The following is a 21,327-nucleotide window of genomic DNA, read 5'->3' as shown; positions in this document are numbered from 1 at the left end:
TCAGAAGTTCAGGACAGGCAAGTGGGCTAGCTGTGGAGCAGCCCTCCATTCAGGCCTCTCCGTCCTTCCAAAGGAGGGTCCTGTGGGTACGCACATGTGAGAACCTGGGACCCCACTGGGGCCTTCTATGATTGAGAAACAGAAACTCTCATACATTGCTGTTGGGGATGGAAAGTAGCATAATCCCTATGCAGGAAAAACTGGTACCAGAGATAATAAGGCAAAAATACAAGAAGACATATGCGTGTTGCTGCAATATTTTTAATAGCAAAGGACTGGAAACAACCCAAATGTCCATCAGGAGTATCGTATGTCCTCAGAATGGAGCATTTTGTAGAAAACCATTCTATATGGTTCTATGGAATGATATCCAATATATTGTTAAGGGGAAAAAAAAGCAAGATCAGGAAAAGTGTGAAATAGGATGTTATCATTTATCGTTTGTTTATATTTTTTAAAATGGAAGGGTAAAATGGAAAAAAATTGATTATAGCAGAAGGAGAGAATAGGGTGGAGGAGACTGGGTTAGAATACAGACTTCTCTGAATACAGCTTATTTCGTGGATTTGACTTTGGAACCACGTAAATAGTTTACATAATTTTAAAACAAAATTAAAATTAAAAAGCAATCTCTAAAAATTTAAGCAAAACAAAGTGAATAACCATAACCCTGATTCAAGTTTGGGGCACAACCACTGAGAGGGGAACTATTCCAAGTTATTTTAAAACAGTAATTTGACTGCACATCCCTAAAGGCATAAACCCTAAGGACAAAAAGAATTGCAAAATAAAAGTTTTAACTCTTTTCAGTAATTATTTTTTGTGATAATTTTGGCATTGTTATTCTGAGGATTTAAAATAATGTGTAATTATTTTGGTGATTTTTGAGAAGGAGGTTTTCAGAATGAGAGAAAGAAGAGCAGATATAAGATCAACGAGGTTACGTGAAAAACCTGGTAGTCCTGAGTTGAACTGGAAGCATCAATATAAACTCATATAGTGTTTTTTCGTTAAAAAAAACACAACACATATTTCCTAGCTCTGTGCACTAAAAACAAGAAACAATGACCAAACCACTACCAACAAGCACTCTTAGTACCCAGATTTTGATCTCTAATCATTCCCCACTAAAAGGAACCAGGGGTCTTTGGGGAAAACTGGATGACTTAAGGGCTGGGGCATAAAATATGCAAGATGAACTTGAAACATCTTGTCATACAAGATAACTACGAAACTATCAAAGACCACCAGGGTCATGTCAATGGACTCAGCCAACATGAAGCAGTTCCCAAGGGCCAAGGACAGGACAGTCTGAGCAACAGTGAGAATAATAACTGCAGTGCATTGAAACACACATCAAAGTCTGTTTAAACCGAGTCCATACTGTACTCAAAGAAGCAAACAGCTCTCCCTGAACAGCTTGGAAAGATGCCCAGCAAGCACCTTGGGAACTGACAGAGGCGAGAAAGTCAAGAATTTATCCTGCCTTTCCTATACAAACCAAACCTCAGGGTAACCACATAACTGATGAAAGGAAGTTTCTCTTTATAAAGTATGCCAGCTAATAAACAAAGAAGAAACCACAGCACTAAGAATATTATTTGCAACCTCTAAAGAAGTATTGGATCTATGCAATCATCATCAATGACTGCTAACATCAGAAAAGAGGCAACTAGAGACCATGTGGCTCCCACTGGAAGTACCTATCACCACCAATAAAGTAGTCTTGCAAAAAGAAGCCTGACTGGTCTCTGATTAAATCTCTAGATAGCACTACTGATACTTAAGAAACAGGACAGAGGAACATGTTAAAAGACACCACAGAGATGCACTTAGGAAAACCCAGACTCTGAGAAATTCTACAGGACAAAGGACACAGTACTCTAACAAGCCTCCAGGTTATTCCCATACAGGCTGAAATGTGAGAACCACTGCTACAGATTAAAGGAGACTTAAGAGGCATATCAGCAGATTACAGAGAGTGGACCTAATTCAAACAAACAAATCATGAGCCGCTCAGAAATTTGAACAATGACTATTTGAAGGTATTATGGAATTATTGCTAATTTTTAAGGTGTGATTGGTATTGAGGTTATGCTTTTTTTAAAGTCCTTATTGTCTAGAGATACATGCTGAAATATTTACAGATGAAATGATATGATGTCCAGGATCTGCTTCAAAATCATCATAGGGTAGAGTGGAGAGTAGAGATGAAAAAAAGATTGTGTTAATTGTTGAAGCTGGTGACTCCAACAAGGGGTTTGTCATACAATTCTATTTTTGTATATGTTTGCAACTGTGCATAATAAAAATTTTAAAAGCCCCTGCCAAATAATATAAAACTATATTACCTTAAAAGGGGTACAAATTAATACTACTAGCACTCTGACCTAGCAGAGATTGGAGCTATGTAAGGACAAAGGAAGAGTTGGTTTCCACAGAGGAAGGTGAGTTGAGAAGGTATAGAGAACAAGACATTCCCCAGGGAGGAAGGGCCCAGACATAATCCTCAATCCATAATCCCAAGCAGACAGTCATATGTTGGTGCTGTTGGGATTGGGGCTCAGTGTGGGATTTCATAAACAGGAGTCAGGTTTGATGATGGCAGATCTCAGTGATGCAATCCATTGCTTTAGACTGGGCCTGGTTGGCATCCAAGTCATCATTATACACCAGGTTAGGTGGGGCACCTGTTCTGTAGACCCCCAAATCACTCCTCACCTGCTGGGAGGTAAGAGGCTTGTCCCTCCGAACCAGCCCTGCCCCCAGCAGGAAGGAAGAGCACACCACTATGACATCTTACTTTCAGGAACATGGGCCAGGCCCTTGCACTCTCCCACTTGGTGTTCTGCACAGGCTGGCATGCAGGCATGCTTCTGACCTGTTAACAGCACGATCTGGAAACACAAGGCTCTGAATGATAGTTTTAATAAAGTCTTGTAACAACCCAGAAAAGCAGATTTGCGGGCCCATTGTTCCGTTGTTGGAGACATCACAGCTGAGCCCGATGTCAAGAGAAGAAAAATTTCGAAAGCAACTCTCGACTGTCTCACTCTTTGTCTGATAAAATAAGACAAGAATAGGTGTCCTAGAAACCATCTTGATGTACGGTTTGGTCACTAAACTGGCAACATTCTTCCTCTGTTTCCCTCTCTTACCAAGGCAAATACAAAGAATTTTTAAATAAAATGTGTGTGATGAAATCTCATCAGTAGATTAACATGTATTTGGATACTAAAACTTCCTCAGAGCTCAGCTGGCTTCTAAGTTTTAATTTGAATGGTCCCCCCCACCCGACTCCATCCCGCTCTCAGTCCCAGCGAGGGTTTCCTTTATTTCAGTCACCTGGAGGGCGTCACCCCTTGGCTCTTCCATCAGAAGTAGAATGCCCTAGAATCAAGGCAATTCAAGCACTTTCTTAAACTCTCCGTGGCCAGATGACACCTTACCAAGCTCCCGTTTGGCCAAGCCACATTTCTATTGTTGGGAGCAATCCCAGCATCGTTGTGTTTTTTTCTTATTCATCTATCCCAGTGGGTCCAGCCTAGACAGGAAGAGAGCCAGGTATCCTCTCCTAGAAGGAACTGGGCTAGCTCACGTTCAGGGACAAGCCAGGTGGGCAGGGGGAAGCAACAGACTTTGTTTCTTCAGCTATAACATGAGGTTATGTTTTGAGATGTGACTTCGCAAAAAGGAATTAATTCAGGCAGAAACTATGCTTTAACACTGGTTCCTTGGTCTAGAAGAATCTGTATGGGAGTCCCAGGCCCTGCCATGCCTCTCTGATGAGAAGGCTGGCAGGCATGTCACAGAGGAGAATGCAGACAAGAACACCATGCTGGGTGGTGGCAGGAGACCCACCGCCTGGGCCACAGGTGCAGGGGCATCACTGGGCCCTCAGCATGGCTTCACAACAAGCCTTCACTGTATCAATACAGGAGGACTGACAATCATCTCAGACACATACCGTGAGCTTTTCCCTCCCAGCCAGTTCAAACTCACAGTGCCATTCACACAGCATTTTGGAAGGATGCCCATTCCCCTGTGAAAAAAAGTTGAGAAAGTTAGTGCATAATCTAAGGGAAGGGCCTTAAAGCAGGAAAAACTGTGATGGCAGCAGTTTGGGTTTTGTGGCTGCCCTTCTGTGCCGCTCCATGGGACAGCCTGCGGCACTGCCCTGGAAACCCCGGTGCACAGGCTGGTGGACAGGGGCAAGGCTGGGGGGAGATGTCTGTTGCAGTCAGTGCCCACAGCTGTGTCTTTGGGGAAGAGAAACGAGCCCGCATCTCCGCACCCCTGTGCCCCCCTGGCACTCTTAGAAGTCATAAGGGGACACAAAGATGGTAACCTTGGACACGTGGTTGGCCTGGAAGGAGCGGTCCAGGTATTCTGACATGTCAACGTCCACCTCTAGTGTCTGAGGCCCCTCCAGGGTCTGGACCAGGATCAGTTCCCCCGTCTGCCGGTCTGAGCGCTGCATCACAAAGTGGCCCCGGCTGTTCCCACCCACGATCCCAAACCGCAGGCTGTTGGGTCCAGGTCGACCGGGGGCTGAGGCGGTGGCCATGCGGAAGAGCGTGATGGGCGTCTTCAGGTTGGAGGGCAGAGAAAGGTAATGGAAGGAGATGGTCTTGGGCAAGTGGCGGCAGGGTCTGCTGTCCATGGGGCAGGGGTTTCGCTCACACTGGCTGGAGCAGAGAGGCAAAATGTAGGGAGTCAGCCTTGGGGAAACTCAGGAGGGGCTGCTCTGACCTGCCTTGTCTGCCCCGCCTGCCCTCTTGCAGAGGCTGCCGAGTGACCTTTCCCAGCCACAGGTCCCTCACCACAGGTGCTCTGGAGCTACAGGCAACAGAGCGTGGCTCTGTCAGACGTGGCCAGGGCAGAGCGGCTCCCCTGACCCACCTGTATAGGTATGCATGTGTGTGTGCGCCTATATGTTTGCTAGTACTGTAGTTTTTCCAGAAAAATAAAGCTGGGGAAGACTAAATAATGATGGTGCTGGTATTCTAACCAGGTGCCCCTTGTACAAGTGCTGAGACCTCTCTCACTAAGAGTGGGACCCCAGCAGTTAGCTGGCAACATCCTGGAATGTGCTCCACCCCGGGTGAACTTTCCAAACACCCAATGTTCATTCTTAAAGCAGGAACCCGTCTTCCTTCCCTGTGGGGCCGGGGTCTTGTGGAAGTGCTTTGATAGTTCTCTACCTTACCCAGCATAAAAGTCAGATGCCATTTAGCATATTTGGTGACTTGTGTCATCATGGTTATGGAGGTCGAATATCACATCCAGCTGTTAATCAGCGATGTCCCCAAAGGCTATGACATACAGGTCCCTCTGTCCCTTCACTCATTGACTCTTGAGGAAGGTCCCGGTGTCTTCACTCTCAGTGAATAACTGCCACTCTTCAGTGCCACTGACTTCCTTGCTGCTTCTAATCTGCTCTAGCCCCAACAGCCATTCAGGTATCTGAGCTTGTGAAGTCATTCATTCTTACGACAATAAGACAAGGTAAGGCTCTTGTGATCTCTTTTTCAGAAGAAAATACATGTACTTTGCGACAGTTGTTGTTATTCTCCTAAAGGCCTGTCTTCCATCTTTTGAAAAAAAAACCTCTCTTAGGTGCTAAGGTTACTAGAAGTCAAACCTCCTAGTACCAGTGGAAAAGTAGAGTGATACAAAGCAAAGTGTACAGGATACACAGTCTGACCGGGCTCTACTAGTGACCAGCTCTGTGAACGTGAGAAAACGGTCCTCTCCCAAATCTGTCTGATATCCACCTGCCTCCTGCTAACGTCACCACAGCCATCTTCCCTCCAGTTGCCCTCCCCAACAGTGCCATCATCCCCCATGTCAGCAGGGGAGTACTTGGAACAACACTCCTATCAGGGCAAACTGGCTTCTTACTGCACAGAGCAGCAGTGCATTAAATGCAACCACTCATGGAAGCTCGGAGAAGCCAGACTCCCAGCTCCCTGCCTTCATCTTTCCTTGGACATAACTGTACCTTCTCCCAAGAACCTCCGGGAAGAATCTGGCCCAGCCACCCCGGGAGGCCTGGGTGAGGGATGTACATGCCCAGCTGTGGGTGGCCCTGGCTATACTCACAAGGGAGATGTCTTCACGTAGCTCACGTTGCCGCTGCCCTCGGGGCACTCCGGGCTGACGCACTGGAAGCCTCCACCCGTGTTGATGCACAGGGTTCCCCGGGGGCACACGTGCTGTGGGCTCGCACACTCATCGATATCTGAAATACGGGACACCCAGTGAGGGTGAAGATCCTCCGATGTCCCCTCCATCACTGACACAGCTGCACCAGAATGTGGTGCTCCACACGTGGTGAGCGTTCCAAATACCCCACGCTTCTTAAAACAGGAAACCCTGTCTTCCTTAACCATTTGAAATCCAGGTCTTGTGGAAGTGCTGCAGAACCATGCTGGGGAACTCCCCTCCCCGGGATCCTGTCCTCCTTCCCCCGGGTATGACAGGTTACAGAGGTGCCCAGAGCATGAATGAGTGGTACCGGTCACAGCACTTCTCTCAGACCTGCTCCTGCTCAGCCAAAGTGCCCTGGAGTCTCCCCTCCATGGCTACTGTGACGCCCTTTACATCCTCCTCCTTCTTGGTATGAGTTCTCTGCTCCCTTCCAGTGTGGGTTCCCCGGCTAGAGACTGTTTCTTCCCAGCGCTGCACAATCCTACCTGGGCCTTCACGAATACTTGTGGGATGGATGGACGGATGGATGGATGGCTACCTGGATGGCTTTTCCCCAGGTTACCCACTACTCTGAACCCTGCACTGGAGCCCCACTAGGATGTCACTGGGGAACCATCTTTTCTCTCATTCCATGTCGGCCCATAGAGGAGCCCTCTTCCCTGTAGTTCAGAGCCATTGTCTGCTGAGACCAGCTGGGCTCTGTCCAGCCCCACAGACGCCTGCCTCTGCTGCCGTCTCACTCACCCTCACAGCTCTTCCCGTCGGCCAGGGTCCGGTATCCGCTGGGGCAGGCACAGCGGTAGGAGCCCGGGGTGTTCACGCAGGCATGCATGCAGAGCCGGGGGCGTCCCTCCTGCCCATAGAGCTCGCATTCATTCACATCTGGGGATAGATGTGCCCAATATGACTCCAGGAACCATGCAGTGGGTGTACCCCCAGAACAGCTGTGCCTCGATTCCTGGAGGCATGGCAGCAGTGGCTAAGTGGTTGGATCTGGTGCGGCCACTAAGCCCTATGCCCGCAGAGCACTCAGAAGAGGAGCAGGCGTGCTCCCCTTTCTCCCCAGCCAAGGGCCCAGAAGGCTGAAGGGAGGCGTGAAGGCAGACCCTAGGTGGGCTCCTCTGTCTCTGGCTGAAGACTAACTGGGGAGACCCTACAGAGGCTGCAAGTCAGGCTGGGCAGCCTAGGGAGCAACGCTCGGGGCTGCAGACCCACACTTCCAGCTGGGTTTGCAGCCCCATCTTAACTCTCCTCCTCTTTGGCCTCATTTTTGGGAATGGCCTAACAGGGTCTTGTTTCTGCTGCTGTACAATGAGGCTGTTAGCACCAATTGATCAATTCTCAGGCTTGAACCCGCTGGTTTGAGTTGTTTTCAGAAGGAACTTGGGTAATCAGGAGAGGTTAGCAAAAGTGGGCCAGTCGGTAAGCTAAACCGAGAGGGGACCTGGGAATGAGTCCCAGGTCCCTGCACAGCTCCGGGGCCTGTCTCCTAGCTCAGCGGCTCAAGCTCCTCGCCGCCACCCGCGCTTGTGATTCCAGCCAGGATGGAGGGGATAAGGGGGCTCAAGGCTCTACCAGGCGAGTGAGCTTGTGGGGAGGCCCTGTCAGATTCTGACATGGGGGCGAGGCTGGGCTGCTTTCTCTACAGTCTTGCTTTCTAAGGACCGCTGATGTCTGCTGATGTCTTAGCAACCATTAGGTCAACACTTACCTAAAACGCAGCGTGGGCCGGGCTGTCTGAGACTGCGCCCAGGAAGCCGCCCCGCAGGTCCCCTGGACCCTGGGCGCGAGCTGCGTGCACCCGCGGCAGGAGGCTGGCGGGGGGAGCCCCTTGCCCTCCCGTGTCCTCCCCCCCCCCCCCCCCGCTCTTCCCCCATCCCGGCGGGGTCCGCGCCTACCCTGGCACACGCTGTCGCCGGCCGCGGCGCCGCTCAGGTGGAAACCGGCCTCGCAGCTGCAGTGCTGCGCCCGCTCCACCTGCGCACAGCGCGGCGCGCGGCTGAAGGCGGGGTCGCCGGCCACGCTGCCCTCGGCGGCGGCTGCGGGGAGAAGACACCCTCAGTGCAGGGCCCTGGCGCACCTGCCGTGGGCCCAGCCTTGGGGAGGGGCCGGGAGGAGAAGCAAGCCGGGGGTGTGGCCCTTTCTCCGAGCTTACTCTGGAGTAGGGAAAGGAAAGACAAGCAATTAACCAGAAACCCCGCAGACGGTCCAGGGTCCACCCAAAGGGGCGGAGGGCAGGGAGCGCACCCGAATGCAACTTGGCACGACAAAGCAGGCAACGCAGCTGCACGCAGCGAAGGACCGCAGTGATGCTAAATCCACGTTTGCACTTAAAAAGGCTTAACAAACACCAAAATGCTAACGATGATCACTGAAGTTTAAAACTATAAAGTGTAAAACATTGTTTTCCTTTGTTGTATTTTTTATACCTTTCTAAAGTGTCTAAACTTTTTGTTTTTTAACCAAGAACGTAAATCAATTTTCTAATCAGAAAAAAGTATTAGTTTTTGGAAGTTATCAGAGGATTTACAGCTCTCATAGGGTTAGGGGAGACGGTAGAGAAACCGGTGATAAAAGGAATGGGTCACACAAGGGGACACATACTGCATGATTCCACTTATGTCAGATTCTTAGAGACAGAAAGCAGGGTGGTGGTTGGGAGAGGCTAAGGGGAGGGAAGTCAGTGTGTCACAGGCATAGAGTTTCAGTTTTGCAAGATGAAAAAAGTTCTGGAGATGGATGGTGATTGCATAGCAATGTGAATGTACTTAATGCCACTGAACCGTATACTTAAAATAGTTTAAATGGTAAATTTTGTTATATATATCTTACCACGATTGAGAAAAAGGTGACTGGATTTAAAAAAAAAGTAATCGGAGAGAGGCTCCCCTCGGGGAGCTGGAAAGACACAGGCAGAGCTGACGGGAAGGCAGGCTCCAGGCTGAGAGACCAGGTGAGCAAGAGCCTAGGCTGGGCTGTTCATAGATACTGTGAGCACGCGCACTGGCTTTGGGTGTGCTTGCTCACTCCCTCCTTCTCCTTCCTGGTGGAGATTCCTGTCATGGGGATACTTTAGGTATAAAGTGCCCCCTGGACCTGAGGAACAATTGCCTGCAGGTTCTAACAGCAGAAGCCCTCAGATGTGGGATTTGGCACCCTCAGTGTCCAGGACCAGAAATCTGGGGTTGAAAGGGGGCCCATTTCTTTTTGCTTCTTGTTTGTAGGTAGGAGGAGAGGCAGTGGGGCTGGTCCCCGGCCTCTGTTTCCACAGCCTCAGGGACACGAGCTGTGAGGGGGGCCTCTGGGCCCCGTGGGGAGGACTGCCTCACTCTGAGAAAGCGCTCAGCAGGCTGACTCAGCTGAAGAGTCAAGAGACATTAAGCAGCAAATCTCTGAGGGCAATATTTAAAACTGACCTTGGGCTCGGTCCAAGGCAAGAATATCAAGTATCGACAAAACTTCAACTCCCTGGACACTATGCTAACCACCAATCCTTCCTCCCCACACTGAGATTCCACACAGGAATCAAGACAGCCAGACAGGACACTCCAGGCTTTTCTGGCCAAGGAACAGAGCATCTTTTGGATTTGACTTTTATATAAGAAACTTAGGTTGCAGCATAGTGTGGGAACCCCCATCCAGCCCCCATAAATTCCTTTACATTGGATTTTCTTGCCATCTGCAAAAACAGCCAGTGTGTAACTTCTAGACCTTCTGGCTGGGGATATGTTGGGACTCAAGATGTGGATAATAACCTCATCCCAGTCAAATGTCCAGTTATCCAGCTCTGAAAACACTTTGGCCTGTAATCAGTAACAATAACTTTGCTGGATGCGATGGGAGCCTTTGAAAGGAGAAGCTGTTCTGCTGATCTCCAGAGGAAATGATGACCAAGTGAGGGTGGCAGCAAGGAAATTTCTGGGCCAAATTCCCAGTCTGGGGAGTTTTCAGGTTGGCAGTCAGTCCTTCCACTTGCATTTTCTTCCATAGGAAGGATCAAAACTCTGGTCACACAAAAGAGCTAAACTCCATCCCAAATAGCCATCTCGGGGAGCCGGCGGGATCAATGGATGAAAAGCCCGTGTTCCTGAGTGGGGAACTGAGCTCCTGACCTGTCTGCATTTAGTGACCCATGACCAGGTCCTCCTCTCTCTGCGGTGGGACGTCCTCCCTCAGCCCCACAGCAGCTACGTACCAGTCTGGGCCTGATGCTGACAGCGGCTCCCAGTCCTTCCTGGAGGGCAAATGCATTTGTACTGGTTGACTCCTTCTACACATGTCCCACCATTCTGACAAGGCTGGCTGGAGCATTCGCTGATATCTAGAAAAATAAATAATTTTCAAATACAAGTATGTAAGTTCCAATTCTAAAACAAAAAACAAAGGTTAACTTTCTTTACATCACAGGATGACTCCAGCTTTCCACCTCCTTACTCTGCCCTTGCCACCGTGCCCACCAGCAAGAGCTGGGTGGGGGCCAAGGGGCTGAGATGTAATCCACCCTCCATTCAGCAAACCACATACCCGGGCACACACTGTGCCCACCTGGAGCTCTGCCTGCAGGAGCTGGTCCATCACCCCGCCACATTCCACCCAGAGGCAGCATTTGCAAGTGTAGACAGCTGTAGCCAGGCAGAGACAGCTGCCTGTAGGCATGTGCCCATATTGCCTTTGACTCAAGCCCTACTGCCCCCCAACGCTGCCTGTATCAGCCAGCATGCAGGTAGATCATCTTTTAAACAAGAACTCAATTCAAGGGGGTTACAGGAGGGAGGGATGGCCCATTGGAATGTCCAGAGATGGAGAAAATCAACTCTCGCCAATTCCCATGCAGAAGCCTTCCCGTGCGATCGAGGAAGTTTCTCTTTCTTAATGTTGGAAAGAGAAATGTTCCGTGCTCATAGACACAACAGTCCTGTGGAAAAGCTATACATAGAGAGAGATGCATATTTAAAAGTTTAATAGGTTTTTCTCTGTGTGGTAGGATTACAGGTAATTTTTCTTCGTTTATTTACATTTTTTTCGTACTCTTCCATTTTTCCTAAATGAACATTTATAAATTTTCTAATGAGAAAAAAATGAATTTTTCAAAACTTTGGGCCACATCCGCTTGTTATGAATTCCTTAAGCCCAGTTTTAATGCACAGAACACAGGCCATTTCCAGCAGAGAGAGAAGGTTTGTCATTTCACTGACTGGACCATAGCATCTTGGGAAAGAAAATTGGAAACATCTCCTGTTGGCATAGAGCATCCTTTCCTGCTGTGTCCGTCAAGAGGAAGAAAAAGGTGCTTTGCTCCTGATGAGAACAACAGCTTTGCCGTGGGTGGGTTGGCAGGGACTTTGGCTCCCTTCAGCCTCCTCGTGATTGGGATGTTATGTAGACTGTTACATGGTTTCTATTCATCATGAAAGGACCCAGACCATCCAAATGCTGCTTATGAGGGGGAAGGAGCCATCTCAGTCTCTCAGTAACCTCCACCTGGTTATGCTCTCTCCTATACGTTCTGCTTTCAGATGACTGGTTTCCAAGAATGTGTCTGGAATGACCCCGTGTACACAAATGCCACAGAGCTTGAAATTCCCATTTCAACCCATTGTCCAGCCCCATCATTGCTCACCAGTGGAGTCTGAAAGTGGGCAGACCACTAGGCCGTGAAGTGCTGGGCAGAGAGCCAGAGAGTGTGAACATTGGTATCTTTCAGTTTGACCCCAGTGGGACCGGCGCCACTGTCTCTCCCCTGCTGGGCCTCCAGTGGAAGGCACCTGGCCGGTGGGGGTCAGGGGTGGACTGGGGGCATCATCGGCTCGACAGAGAAATGCACGGGTGCCCCAGGATGCTGTGCGCTGTCTCCCCTCTCTGGATCTTGTTACCCAGGATTTTCATTTCTAGACAGGCTCCAAACAGACCTCGTTGTTTCTTATCTTGATATGCTGTCAGGGGCATTCCGTGGCCTGAGGCCCAGTTCTGCCGTCCCATCTGTGTCCTGAGTCAAGTACAGTTGTCATCACATCCACACCTGTCCAGGCTGTGGCATTTAGTTAATGCAACCCATGAGCTGTAGAGATGGCACTGGCAGAGGCTGCAGGAGAAGCTGGTGGCCAAAAGCGTGGGTGATAATTCTCTTTTAATCTCCTGTTTCATGGGCACTTACTACCTCCCGGGAACTGAACTGTGTTTTACATTCGTGATCTGATAGTGTTTTTTATTTGTAATTCTTTCCTGTGTTCTGTCATCTCGTTTCAATTCTCCGTTTCTCCAATTACCTCGTTTCTGAGGTTTTCTAATTTTTTTATCTTTTGAAAATTTCTTTCAGCTTGTTTGGAAATACTAGGTTTACAGTTTTCAACTGTTTTATGGGCATGTCTTTCTGGCATTTCTTCATTGTCTATAGAGACTCTATTTTCTTTTTTCTTATAGTAGTTTGTGTGGGATTTGACTAGTGTCCTTTTCTGTTACTCATATTTAAGTGAAGCAAGTTTTTGCATATAGCTTTTCTAGCTTCCTGACTCTCAGTCTCCCACTTCTGTGGTTTTCGATGCAGCTCTCACAATGTCAAGCTCTGACTTTTTACTCTCCTCTCCCACTTTTCTCTGGACCGTCTCTTTCATTTACACCGATTTTCCTCATTGGGCTCAATTTGGATTCTCCTCCCAGTAAAGTCTCCTCAATATTCGGGTTTTGTCCTGGAAAGTTCGAGAGTTCCTCGGGGCCAGACTACTCCAGCAACTGAAACTTCCTATTAGAAAGATGAACCCCACGCCTGGGAAAATTGGCCCAGGAAGGCCAGTACTGAGACAGATCCCAATAAAATTATTGGATTTTAAAGAAAAAGGAAAAATCCTTTGGGCATTCAGGCAAAAAGACCAAGATACTTATGATGGCAACAATGGTATCAGTTAAAACAGAAGACGTAGAGGAGCACATGCAAGATACTCAAGGAAAGAAAATGGGAGACAGGGATTTGATGTCCAATCAAACTGACACCCAGTGGTAATGCTGCACACTGCTTGAAAGTGCAAGAGCTCAGGGAACTGCCCCTCTGAGTCCCTCCTCAGGAATCGACTGGAGAGTGTCCTCATGAGGATGGCAGTGTTGCTCACTAAGGTGCAGCGTCACAAGCAGAGAGATGACTGACAGCAGGGACTTCCTAGCGGAAATATATACAAATGTCTTGCCCCCAAAACAAGAGTCTCACCTGAATCTGATCAAGCCCCTGGAGTTAGCTACCAGAGTTATAGGTAAAACAGAGACCAGAAGATCACGTTAAATGACCCCACAGGGATGCGGTTATTAGGAAAATCTAGGCTGTGAGAAACAACGCATTTTCTTCAACAGATAGACTGCAAAGGAATGAGGTGGCAAGAGGAAGAAGACTATCAATTTAAAACGATGTAAGAGACACATCAACCAATTGTAATACATGCAACTTATTTGGACCCTGGTCCAAACAAAGTGTTAAAAATATGTGTGACAATTGGAGAAATGTTTACACTGACCAGCTATTTAATGATATCAAGGAATTTGCCGTGTTGATGATTACTGGGCTGTGGGTACATGGGGGTCATTATACTATTCTTTCTACTTTCGCGTGATGGAAATTTTCCATAATGAAAAATGTTTTAGATTGCCTGTCTTGGCACAATTTATGATCATGCAAACTTGGAAACAATAGAGGAATAGTGAAGTATAGAATAGCCCTCATGAGGAAGTGCTTCATAATCATGAAAAGTTTTGTTTTGAAAGAAGAGTTAATGGAGATTTGCTCGTGTAAATATCTATACACAGATGATATTGAATAGGTAAAACTTGCATATATATGCCTGCATAAAAGTTCATAGTTTTCAAATGTAATCTCTTATTCACTCATTCAATCATTTGGTAAACCAGCCTGCCAGTGAGTCACTCAGTAACTATTTATTAAGCGACTGCCATACCAAAGGCAGCTCTTCCTACTCAAATCCTTTCTTAAAGGTCTCTGAGGAAAGGCCTCATGATACAGAAGGTGAGTGAACTGGAGCTGTGCTCTCTTCTGACACAAAATAACCTTCAGACACCCAGTCCAGTGCTACGACCCAGCTTTTCCGCAGTCTCCTTGTGGATTGCCTCTGCCGGCTCTTCCGTCTCCCGTGTCCTCCTCCAGCTGACCTCTCAGGGCCGCTCAGGTGTCCATCCTGAGCCACTTCTTTTCTATCTCTACCCTCTCCTCTCAGGTGCTCTTCACTGTCCGTGGATTCAAATACTAATATGCTAATAACTCTCAACTGACCCTCCTTCGCCCTCAAGCTCCAGACTTTCTATCCATCCGTCCACCGGACATCTCTGTTGGGAAAGGCAGCCTCATGCATGTGGTCCTCCCACCCTCACTTGGCCAAATAAGAATGGGTCCTGGGCCTGGAGCACTTCCTTAACGTGAGATGAAGAGCCACACAGCCTGGGCTGGGCTTACACCTTGTGTAGGAAGTTCTTTCCCTATTTCAAATTCAATGAGCGCTCTTTTGTTCTGCTTTAGTGTGTATGTCAGTGGCCCTCAGGCACACCCTCAGCTTTCGGTATTTCAGACTCCATGGGGAAGGGGTTGGGTCCTTCCCCTGCAGCATGAGAAGCGTATACACAGGCAATTTGCCCTGTGTTGGCTGCACAGAGAGACCCACTGGCCATGGGTCCAACACACATCACTGGAGCAGATCTTGCTCTGTCTCTTTTCTATGTGAGTGAAGCGTTGTTCCATCCAGGGCCCAACTGCATTGTGTTTTCCTTGGTGACTCCGAGGCCAAGATGCAGTGGGCAGAAGTGTCTGGAGTCCTCGCTGGGATTGGTAACCAGTGGACTGTCTGCTCCCTTGGAACAGATAACCGGTGCACAGTGTTCTGCTCAAGGATCTCCACAGGTTGAATTAATGGATCTCCACTAGGATGTCGCACAGACTTTTTAACTTAACGTGTCCAGAATGGAATTCTGAACAATGACTCACACACAGGTTGTTTAGACAGAAACCTGCATCTGTTGCTCAGTCGTCATTATCTCTGCAAGTGACACCATGCACCCTGTCACCCACAGCGGAGTCTGGGAGCCTTGACTTCTCTTCTGTGCTCACAGCCCGCCTGGGATAGCAGCAAGTTCTATCTCTAACTTTTCTTTCAATCTCCCCTGCCATATCTCTCCCCTGGACTTCTCCAACAGCCACCTAAGTGGCTTCCCGGCTCCCATTCTTGTCACTGCCAGTACATTCCCTACATGGCGGCGGCATGCACATCCAATCACCACCTCTTAAACCTCCTTATTAAACCTGTTTGTTGTGCTTGGAACTAAAATCCTACCAGCTGCATGGCCTCCATGTCTTCACAAACTGGCCTGGTGTCTCTCCGCCTCTCCTGGCTCACTCTCAACTCACATGTTGTTCCAGCAACAGGGTTCTCTATTTTATTTGTTCATTTCTTCAAGCATGTCAAATTCTTCCCTTCATCAGGGCCTTTGCACATGTTATTCCCTCTGCCTGGAATGGTGTCTTCCATGTGCCACCCACCCACCTGATGGCCACATGACTAGATCCCACTCATGCCTTCGGTCTCAGCATCCTTGTCCTGGCCTCAGAGAGGCCCTTAGCTGTTCCTCACCCCCATGGTGTTTGTCCCCAGTCCCTTCTTCGATCCCTTCAAAGCAATGACCACAAATGTCTATTCACTGACCTTTGTGTTCGCCTACCTGTTTGCTTCCGCCTTAGAATGTGAGCCACACGAGGTTGGGCAGTGTCTTGAGATTCAGTGTTGAATCTCTGGTACTTGGAACAATGCTTTGTGCATAGATGGTGCTCAATGAAAATTAGCTAAATGAATGAATGAAGGTTAATAAAGGGGGGGCGGCGGGGATGACCAATAAAAATAGTTCTTTTTTCCCAGCATGGTGGTAAGGGACAAAGCCATTTATTTCTCTCAAGTTTTCTCTTTGGTTACCCATGTTGTCAAAGGGACAAGGCCTGTGGCTATGGTCCTCCCCAATTCAGAAAACTTCAGATCTTAAAAACACGCCCTTCTGAGAAAGAAGGCAATAAAAGAGAAGTAATCTGGGAAGCCAAGTGGCTGCTTTCCATTCTGGAGTTCTAGAGCCTACCTCTGCCTACTGGGTTTTTTAATGGCATAATCATGTGTAATTTCCTATTATGCCAAGTTGGGTTCATCGCCTTCCTCCGAAGCAGTTGACTAGGGATGGGGGGAGGGGCAGCTATTAAGAAGCTGCCACATTTTTCATTGACACTGACATTTTGGATCTTGACATGACTCCCGTGATTAAAAAGATTATTGTCCCCCCTGTGTTCACAAAACACAGTGACTAAGACTGCTGATATGGAAAACGAAGGGGATGCACACAGTAGCTGCTGATAAGATTCTAGAACCACCCTGGGGGTGGGAGGGTCCACCAGATTGTTGAACTCCAGCCCCTGTCCTGCCTGCACTGCTAACACTGTCACCACTGGTCACCAAATAGCAGACAGAAGCTCTTTTTCTCTCTCCCTCTTGGCAGGCTTGGGTGGCACCTTACTGGAGAGAACATCCATTCATCAAATAAATTCCTGCTGAGAACAGAAGCGTCAATGCAGACACTGTCTACTAACCTGGGGAGAGATCATGTCCAGCAGCCAGTTGAGCCCCGTGGCTGTGACACACAGTGTTTTTGTTCCATCACCACCAAAGGGTGAACTCCCCTGCCCTGTTTACACTTAAAGATGAAAAATATCCATCTAAGATCTCAGTGTGGACTGGCCACAACCTTGTTCCTTGAGCCAATCCTTCCCAGATTTTCGATAGTAAATATGGCACTAGTAGAAGTCCAGGGTGGGCTGCACCAAGAAGGCCTCTGGGGTGGAGGTCAGGAAAGAAAGAAAAATGGCCAGGAAGGAGGCTGGGGGGAAGGGGAGACAAAGAACACACAGCAAATCTGGAATGAGCTGGTAAGTTCCAGGGCAAGAACAGGAGGAACACTGGGTCGGACAATGGGAAAGGTCAGGAGACTTGCTGGCCACACTTGGCAGAGGTCCTCCAGGGAAAGTCTGGCCTCGACAACCCAGGAAAGGGGACTGCTCAGGGGGACGGGTGCCCTGATCCTTGTAAGGGCTAGCTTGGCCTTCCCTGCCCAAAATGTCAGTGCAGGTGTAAGAGAGCACGCACAGGTATGGCTCACCTGGCCAGGGCTGACACACGCTTAGTCAGCACATGACCTACTGTTGGCTTATGGCAGGCAGCCATTCAGATTGGTTAGGACCCAAAATACATCAGCACTTCCAAATGTTCAGTTTCCTTTCTGTTTCTGGCAGTGGCAAGAACCTATAAAATGGTGTTTCTCAAAATTAAGATATCATCGGAATCTAATTGCAGATTTCCCGAGTCTCATCTATAAAAATCTCACCCAACTCAGTAGATGTTTTGAGGCTTCAGAGCCTGCCTTTGACAAGCTTTCTGGGTGACTCTGGAGCACCTGAAAGTTTGAGAACCCCCCACACAAGTCCTGGTTCAGTAGGACCCTCTTTCCCATTGAGAGGATCCTGCTGCTGGGGGACCAGGCGCTAATACATAACTGATGCATGCACGTTCAAGAGGGAAGCGGGCAGACACACCCAGCATCCTCTGGGAAGGCATCCTATTCAAGCTGCTAAGATGGAGCTGGGCCATGGAGAGTGCTTTGGGTCCCCACCATTGTCAACCAATGGCGTGTTCCTTTGCTCAAGTCATTTCTTAAGACTGTTCCTGAGCCTCTGATGTTTCCTACCTATCTGCCTAAAACTGCATTCTTTCAGCTCTCTTCTCTGACAGACTCATCTTTGCATTTAAACCTCATGGTGCTCACTCTACATGTATCTCACCACTGAGGACAGAATGTGTGGCCAATCCCTGAGCTCCACACATGGATAAAATGTGTTTCTGCCTGCAGACTGCCAGGGAGTGTGGGCTGCTGTAGCCCTTTTGAAGAGCAGCACTCGGTTCAAAGGAAGTGAGCATACAGCCAACTGCCCCCAACTCCAGCCCCAGAGAGGTGGCCCAGAGGCAAGGGGAGGTCAGAAGACCTTGCCAGTACTGTTTGTGGTGGAGGATGATGTGGCCATCAGAGGCACCTGAGCGCTCCAAGAACGAAATCAACTGGGGTCTGTAACGCAATGTGTAAGTTAAAAATACAGAGAGCCAAAGCAATGAAAATACAATGTCGTTGTGGTCCCCCCTTTGCTGCCATAGTTTATCACCCACAAGGTGCTTAACCTGGATGGAGATCTTTCAAGGTCAAGGGTAAATCCAGACACTGGCATTTCCCTGGTGTGTTTGCACGTGACATGGCTCATATTTCCTGGTTGGTTCCCAGCTGGGTCTGAGAGCTGGAACCATTAGAACCATTAGATCTTAGAACCATTGTTCTTCCCAGGAAATGGGAAACGGAAGTCGAGCTCCATGACTGTGGTTCTGGTTGCCCTGTGCTTCTCATGTCAATCCACACTCATCTCTAGAGATGGCATATTGTCGATGTTCCTTTATGTTTTCAAGTTATTTATTCATTCAAAGTCCTCTCATGCTGCTCTTCACAACCTACTTACTTATGTAATATTTACATTTCTCCTACAACTCTTGGGTTAAAATCGTGGACATTCTGCCCCAGCAGACATCCCATGAACCCTGCTCTAAAAATGACTGGTATGCAAGATTTTTTGACCATAGATTTTTGGAAAGCCAACACATTATGCGTGCCAAGTCCAATTTTCCTCTACATCAAGAAGGTACTGTTTTCAAGCCTACTGCAGACAGAAGAGAAGTCTTTCCATGCCTCCCTCTCATATCAGTGGTCTCTCCCGGTGCCTGTCTACACCAAGTGGCAGAACAGACACAAAGGACTCCTGAGGAATTTCCTCAACTCTACAGGTCACCAGCAGCCTCACAAACAAACTGCAGCCCCAGGACAGAGCAGCCATGAGGAATATTTCCCTGCATCCCTCCCTCTTGTCTTTCCCCCCAACCCACAGAAGTACCCCGATGTCGGTAAGAGCAGAGTGAGGCGTTAAGGAACATAGACTCTGGGGTCAGAGTGTGCATCAGCTCAGCCTGTCCCCTGCTGTGTGACCTTGGGCAAGTTCCTTCACCTCTCTGTGTCTCAATTTCCCCATATGCACAACAAGACTAAATTGTTGGGAAGGTTTAGTGAGCTCATGCAGATAGAGGCCAGCCCAGGCCTGGTGTGGAGATGAGTCATCAGACACATTGGCCTCAGTTGACGAATGGTGGAGGAATCAGGCAGAAAGTGTCCCACGAAATGACCCTTGCTACCCAGTGGACCCCTGCTGGGCTTCAATGGGTCCAGCCCAGGGGGCTGGGGAGGAGGGACTGTACCTTTACAGCGGGGCTGCTCCCCCGTCCAGGTGCCATTGGGAAGACACACCACGCTGCTGGGCCCAACCAGCCGGAACCCGGGGTTGCAGGTAAAATGGACTTCATGATCCACTAAATACTTGCTTCCAAACTTCCTGCCATCCAGAGGGGCATTCAGAGCAGGGCAGGAAACTGTAAGGAAAAAAGAAAGGACCACAGCCATTTAGACGTCAGTCTTGATTACAAGGCTGCTCATCTTTAAGTGCCCTCTGTTAAGTGCCTACTCCAGGCTGTGCACTGGGCCAGACATCTTAAATGCGATGTCTCGTGGAATCCTCAAAGCACTCTTGGGCATGGGTAATACAATACACGCCCTCTTAGTGAAAGACGAGGAGACCGCAGCTCAGAGACACCGAGCGTTGTGCCCAGGGCCTTGCAGCGAGGGAGGGTCAGAGCTGGGACTCCCCGCAGGGGTGGCTGACCCACCCAACGGGTCTGCTTTCTCCCAGCTCCAGCCACTCTGGGCTTCCCAGGCCTCCAGAACAGGCCCGCCTCGGCTCCACCTCCAGGCCTCGGCTCTTGTTCTCTCTGCTGGAATGTTCTCTTCAGGAACTTCTCATCTCTGGCTCCTCCTCGCTCTTCAGGTCTCAACTTGAATGCCACCACCTCCCAGAGTGTTCTCTGACCACGTGCCTGGCTAACACCCCGCCTAGACCCTCTATCCTGTGAGCTCACTTTGCGTTCTTCCTCGCCTTTGTAACCATTGGAGATAGCTTATTGGCGTCAGTCTTCTCCCTGAGAATGCAGTTCGAGAAGGCAAGGATGACGCCTGCCTTGTGTCCCTGCTGCATCCCCGGCACCTGCCCCATGCCTGGCATATGGTGAGTGCTCAATAAGTAATTCTTGACCAAACAAATGAACGAAAAATTATTTATTGAGTCCTTACTATCTGCCAGGCACTCTGTTAGCCACTTGGGATAATCAATGAACAAAACTGACAAAACCCAGCTCTCAGGAAGCCCCTTCTAGCAGGGGAGACAATCGATAACCAAGATCCATAAGCAAGTGGCAGAGTGTGACAAGTGTCATGTAGAAAATGAAAGTAGGGAATAGTGCTGGGGGTGCCAGAGGAGGGGCGCCACTGTGAACAGATGGTCAGAGTCGGCCTCACAGCAGCAGAGCAGAAGAATGCAATGGCATCACCAGGCAGTTAGCTGAGGGTCACCGAGGGAACAAGCCAGAGCAAAGGCCCTGAGATGGGAGAGTGCCTGGCAGGTGTGAGGAACATAAAGGAGACCGCAGTGGCTGCTGTGAGCGGACAAGCTGGAAGGTAGTTGGGGATGAAGTCAGAGAGGCACCACGGGGCAAGAGAGCACAGCTGCACAGGGCATCGGAAAGGAAACAAAAGGCCAAGCAGCTTGCTCTCTGCGTGAGATGGCGCCACTGGAGTGTCTGAGCTGAGGCATGAAGTGACCAACTCGCACGTTAACAGCCGCACTCTGGCTGCAGCTTGACTGTGCAGCGTCAGGTGCAAGAGGGGAAGGGAAGGGACACAACACGGGGGGCATGAGGAAGGCGGCTCAGATCGGGGCGAGCCGGGAGTGGAGGGAGATGGCTTGAGCCCTGGCTGGGCGGTGCAGGCAGAACCCACCAGGTTTCCTGAGGGCCCTCGTGGGCTGCAGAGAGCCCGAGGAGCCCTGTGCCTCCTCTACCTGCAGCCCAGGGCCACACCGGCCAGGCACTTGTTTGACCAGAGCGCGCCCACACTCCG

At 49.2% G+C, this 21,327-nt stretch overlaps 1 protein-coding gene across 2 annotated transcripts in view; it reads right to left on the bottom strand.

Moving 5' to 3' along the window:
- Window positions 1-245: 245 nt before the first annotated feature.
- The window catches only part of FBLN7 (fibulin 7), a 44,763-nt gene continuing 23,681 nt past the window's right edge, over window positions 246-21,327 (bottom strand). For both annotated transcript variants that reach the window (XM_023618734.2, XM_023618733.2), the window contains 6 exons: window positions 19,578-19,748; window positions 10,409-10,534; window positions 8,112-8,252; window positions 6,958-7,095; window positions 6,106-6,244; window positions 246-4,688 (listed from right to left, as the gene is read on the bottom strand). In XM_023618734.2, the coding sequence (XP_023474502.1) occupies window positions 4,316-4,688; window positions 6,106-6,244; window positions 6,958-7,095; window positions 8,112-8,252; window positions 10,409-10,534; window positions 19,578-19,748 (1,088 nt within the window). In that variant the 3' untranslated portion in view covers window positions 246-4,315. The remainder of the gene's footprint in view (window positions 4,689-6,105; window positions 6,245-6,957; window positions 7,096-8,111; window positions 8,253-10,408; window positions 10,535-19,577; window positions 19,749-21,327) is intronic.

The sequence above is a fragment of the Equus caballus genome, chromosome 15, assembly GCF_041296265.1.
Source record: "Equus caballus isolate H_3958 breed thoroughbred chromosome 15, TB-T2T, whole genome shotgun sequence".
NCBI lineage: Eukaryota > Metazoa > Chordata > Mammalia > Perissodactyla > Equidae > Equus > Equus caballus.
Note: the sequence above shows the minus strand (reverse complement) of the source record. Positions and strands in the feature narration are given on the sequence as shown.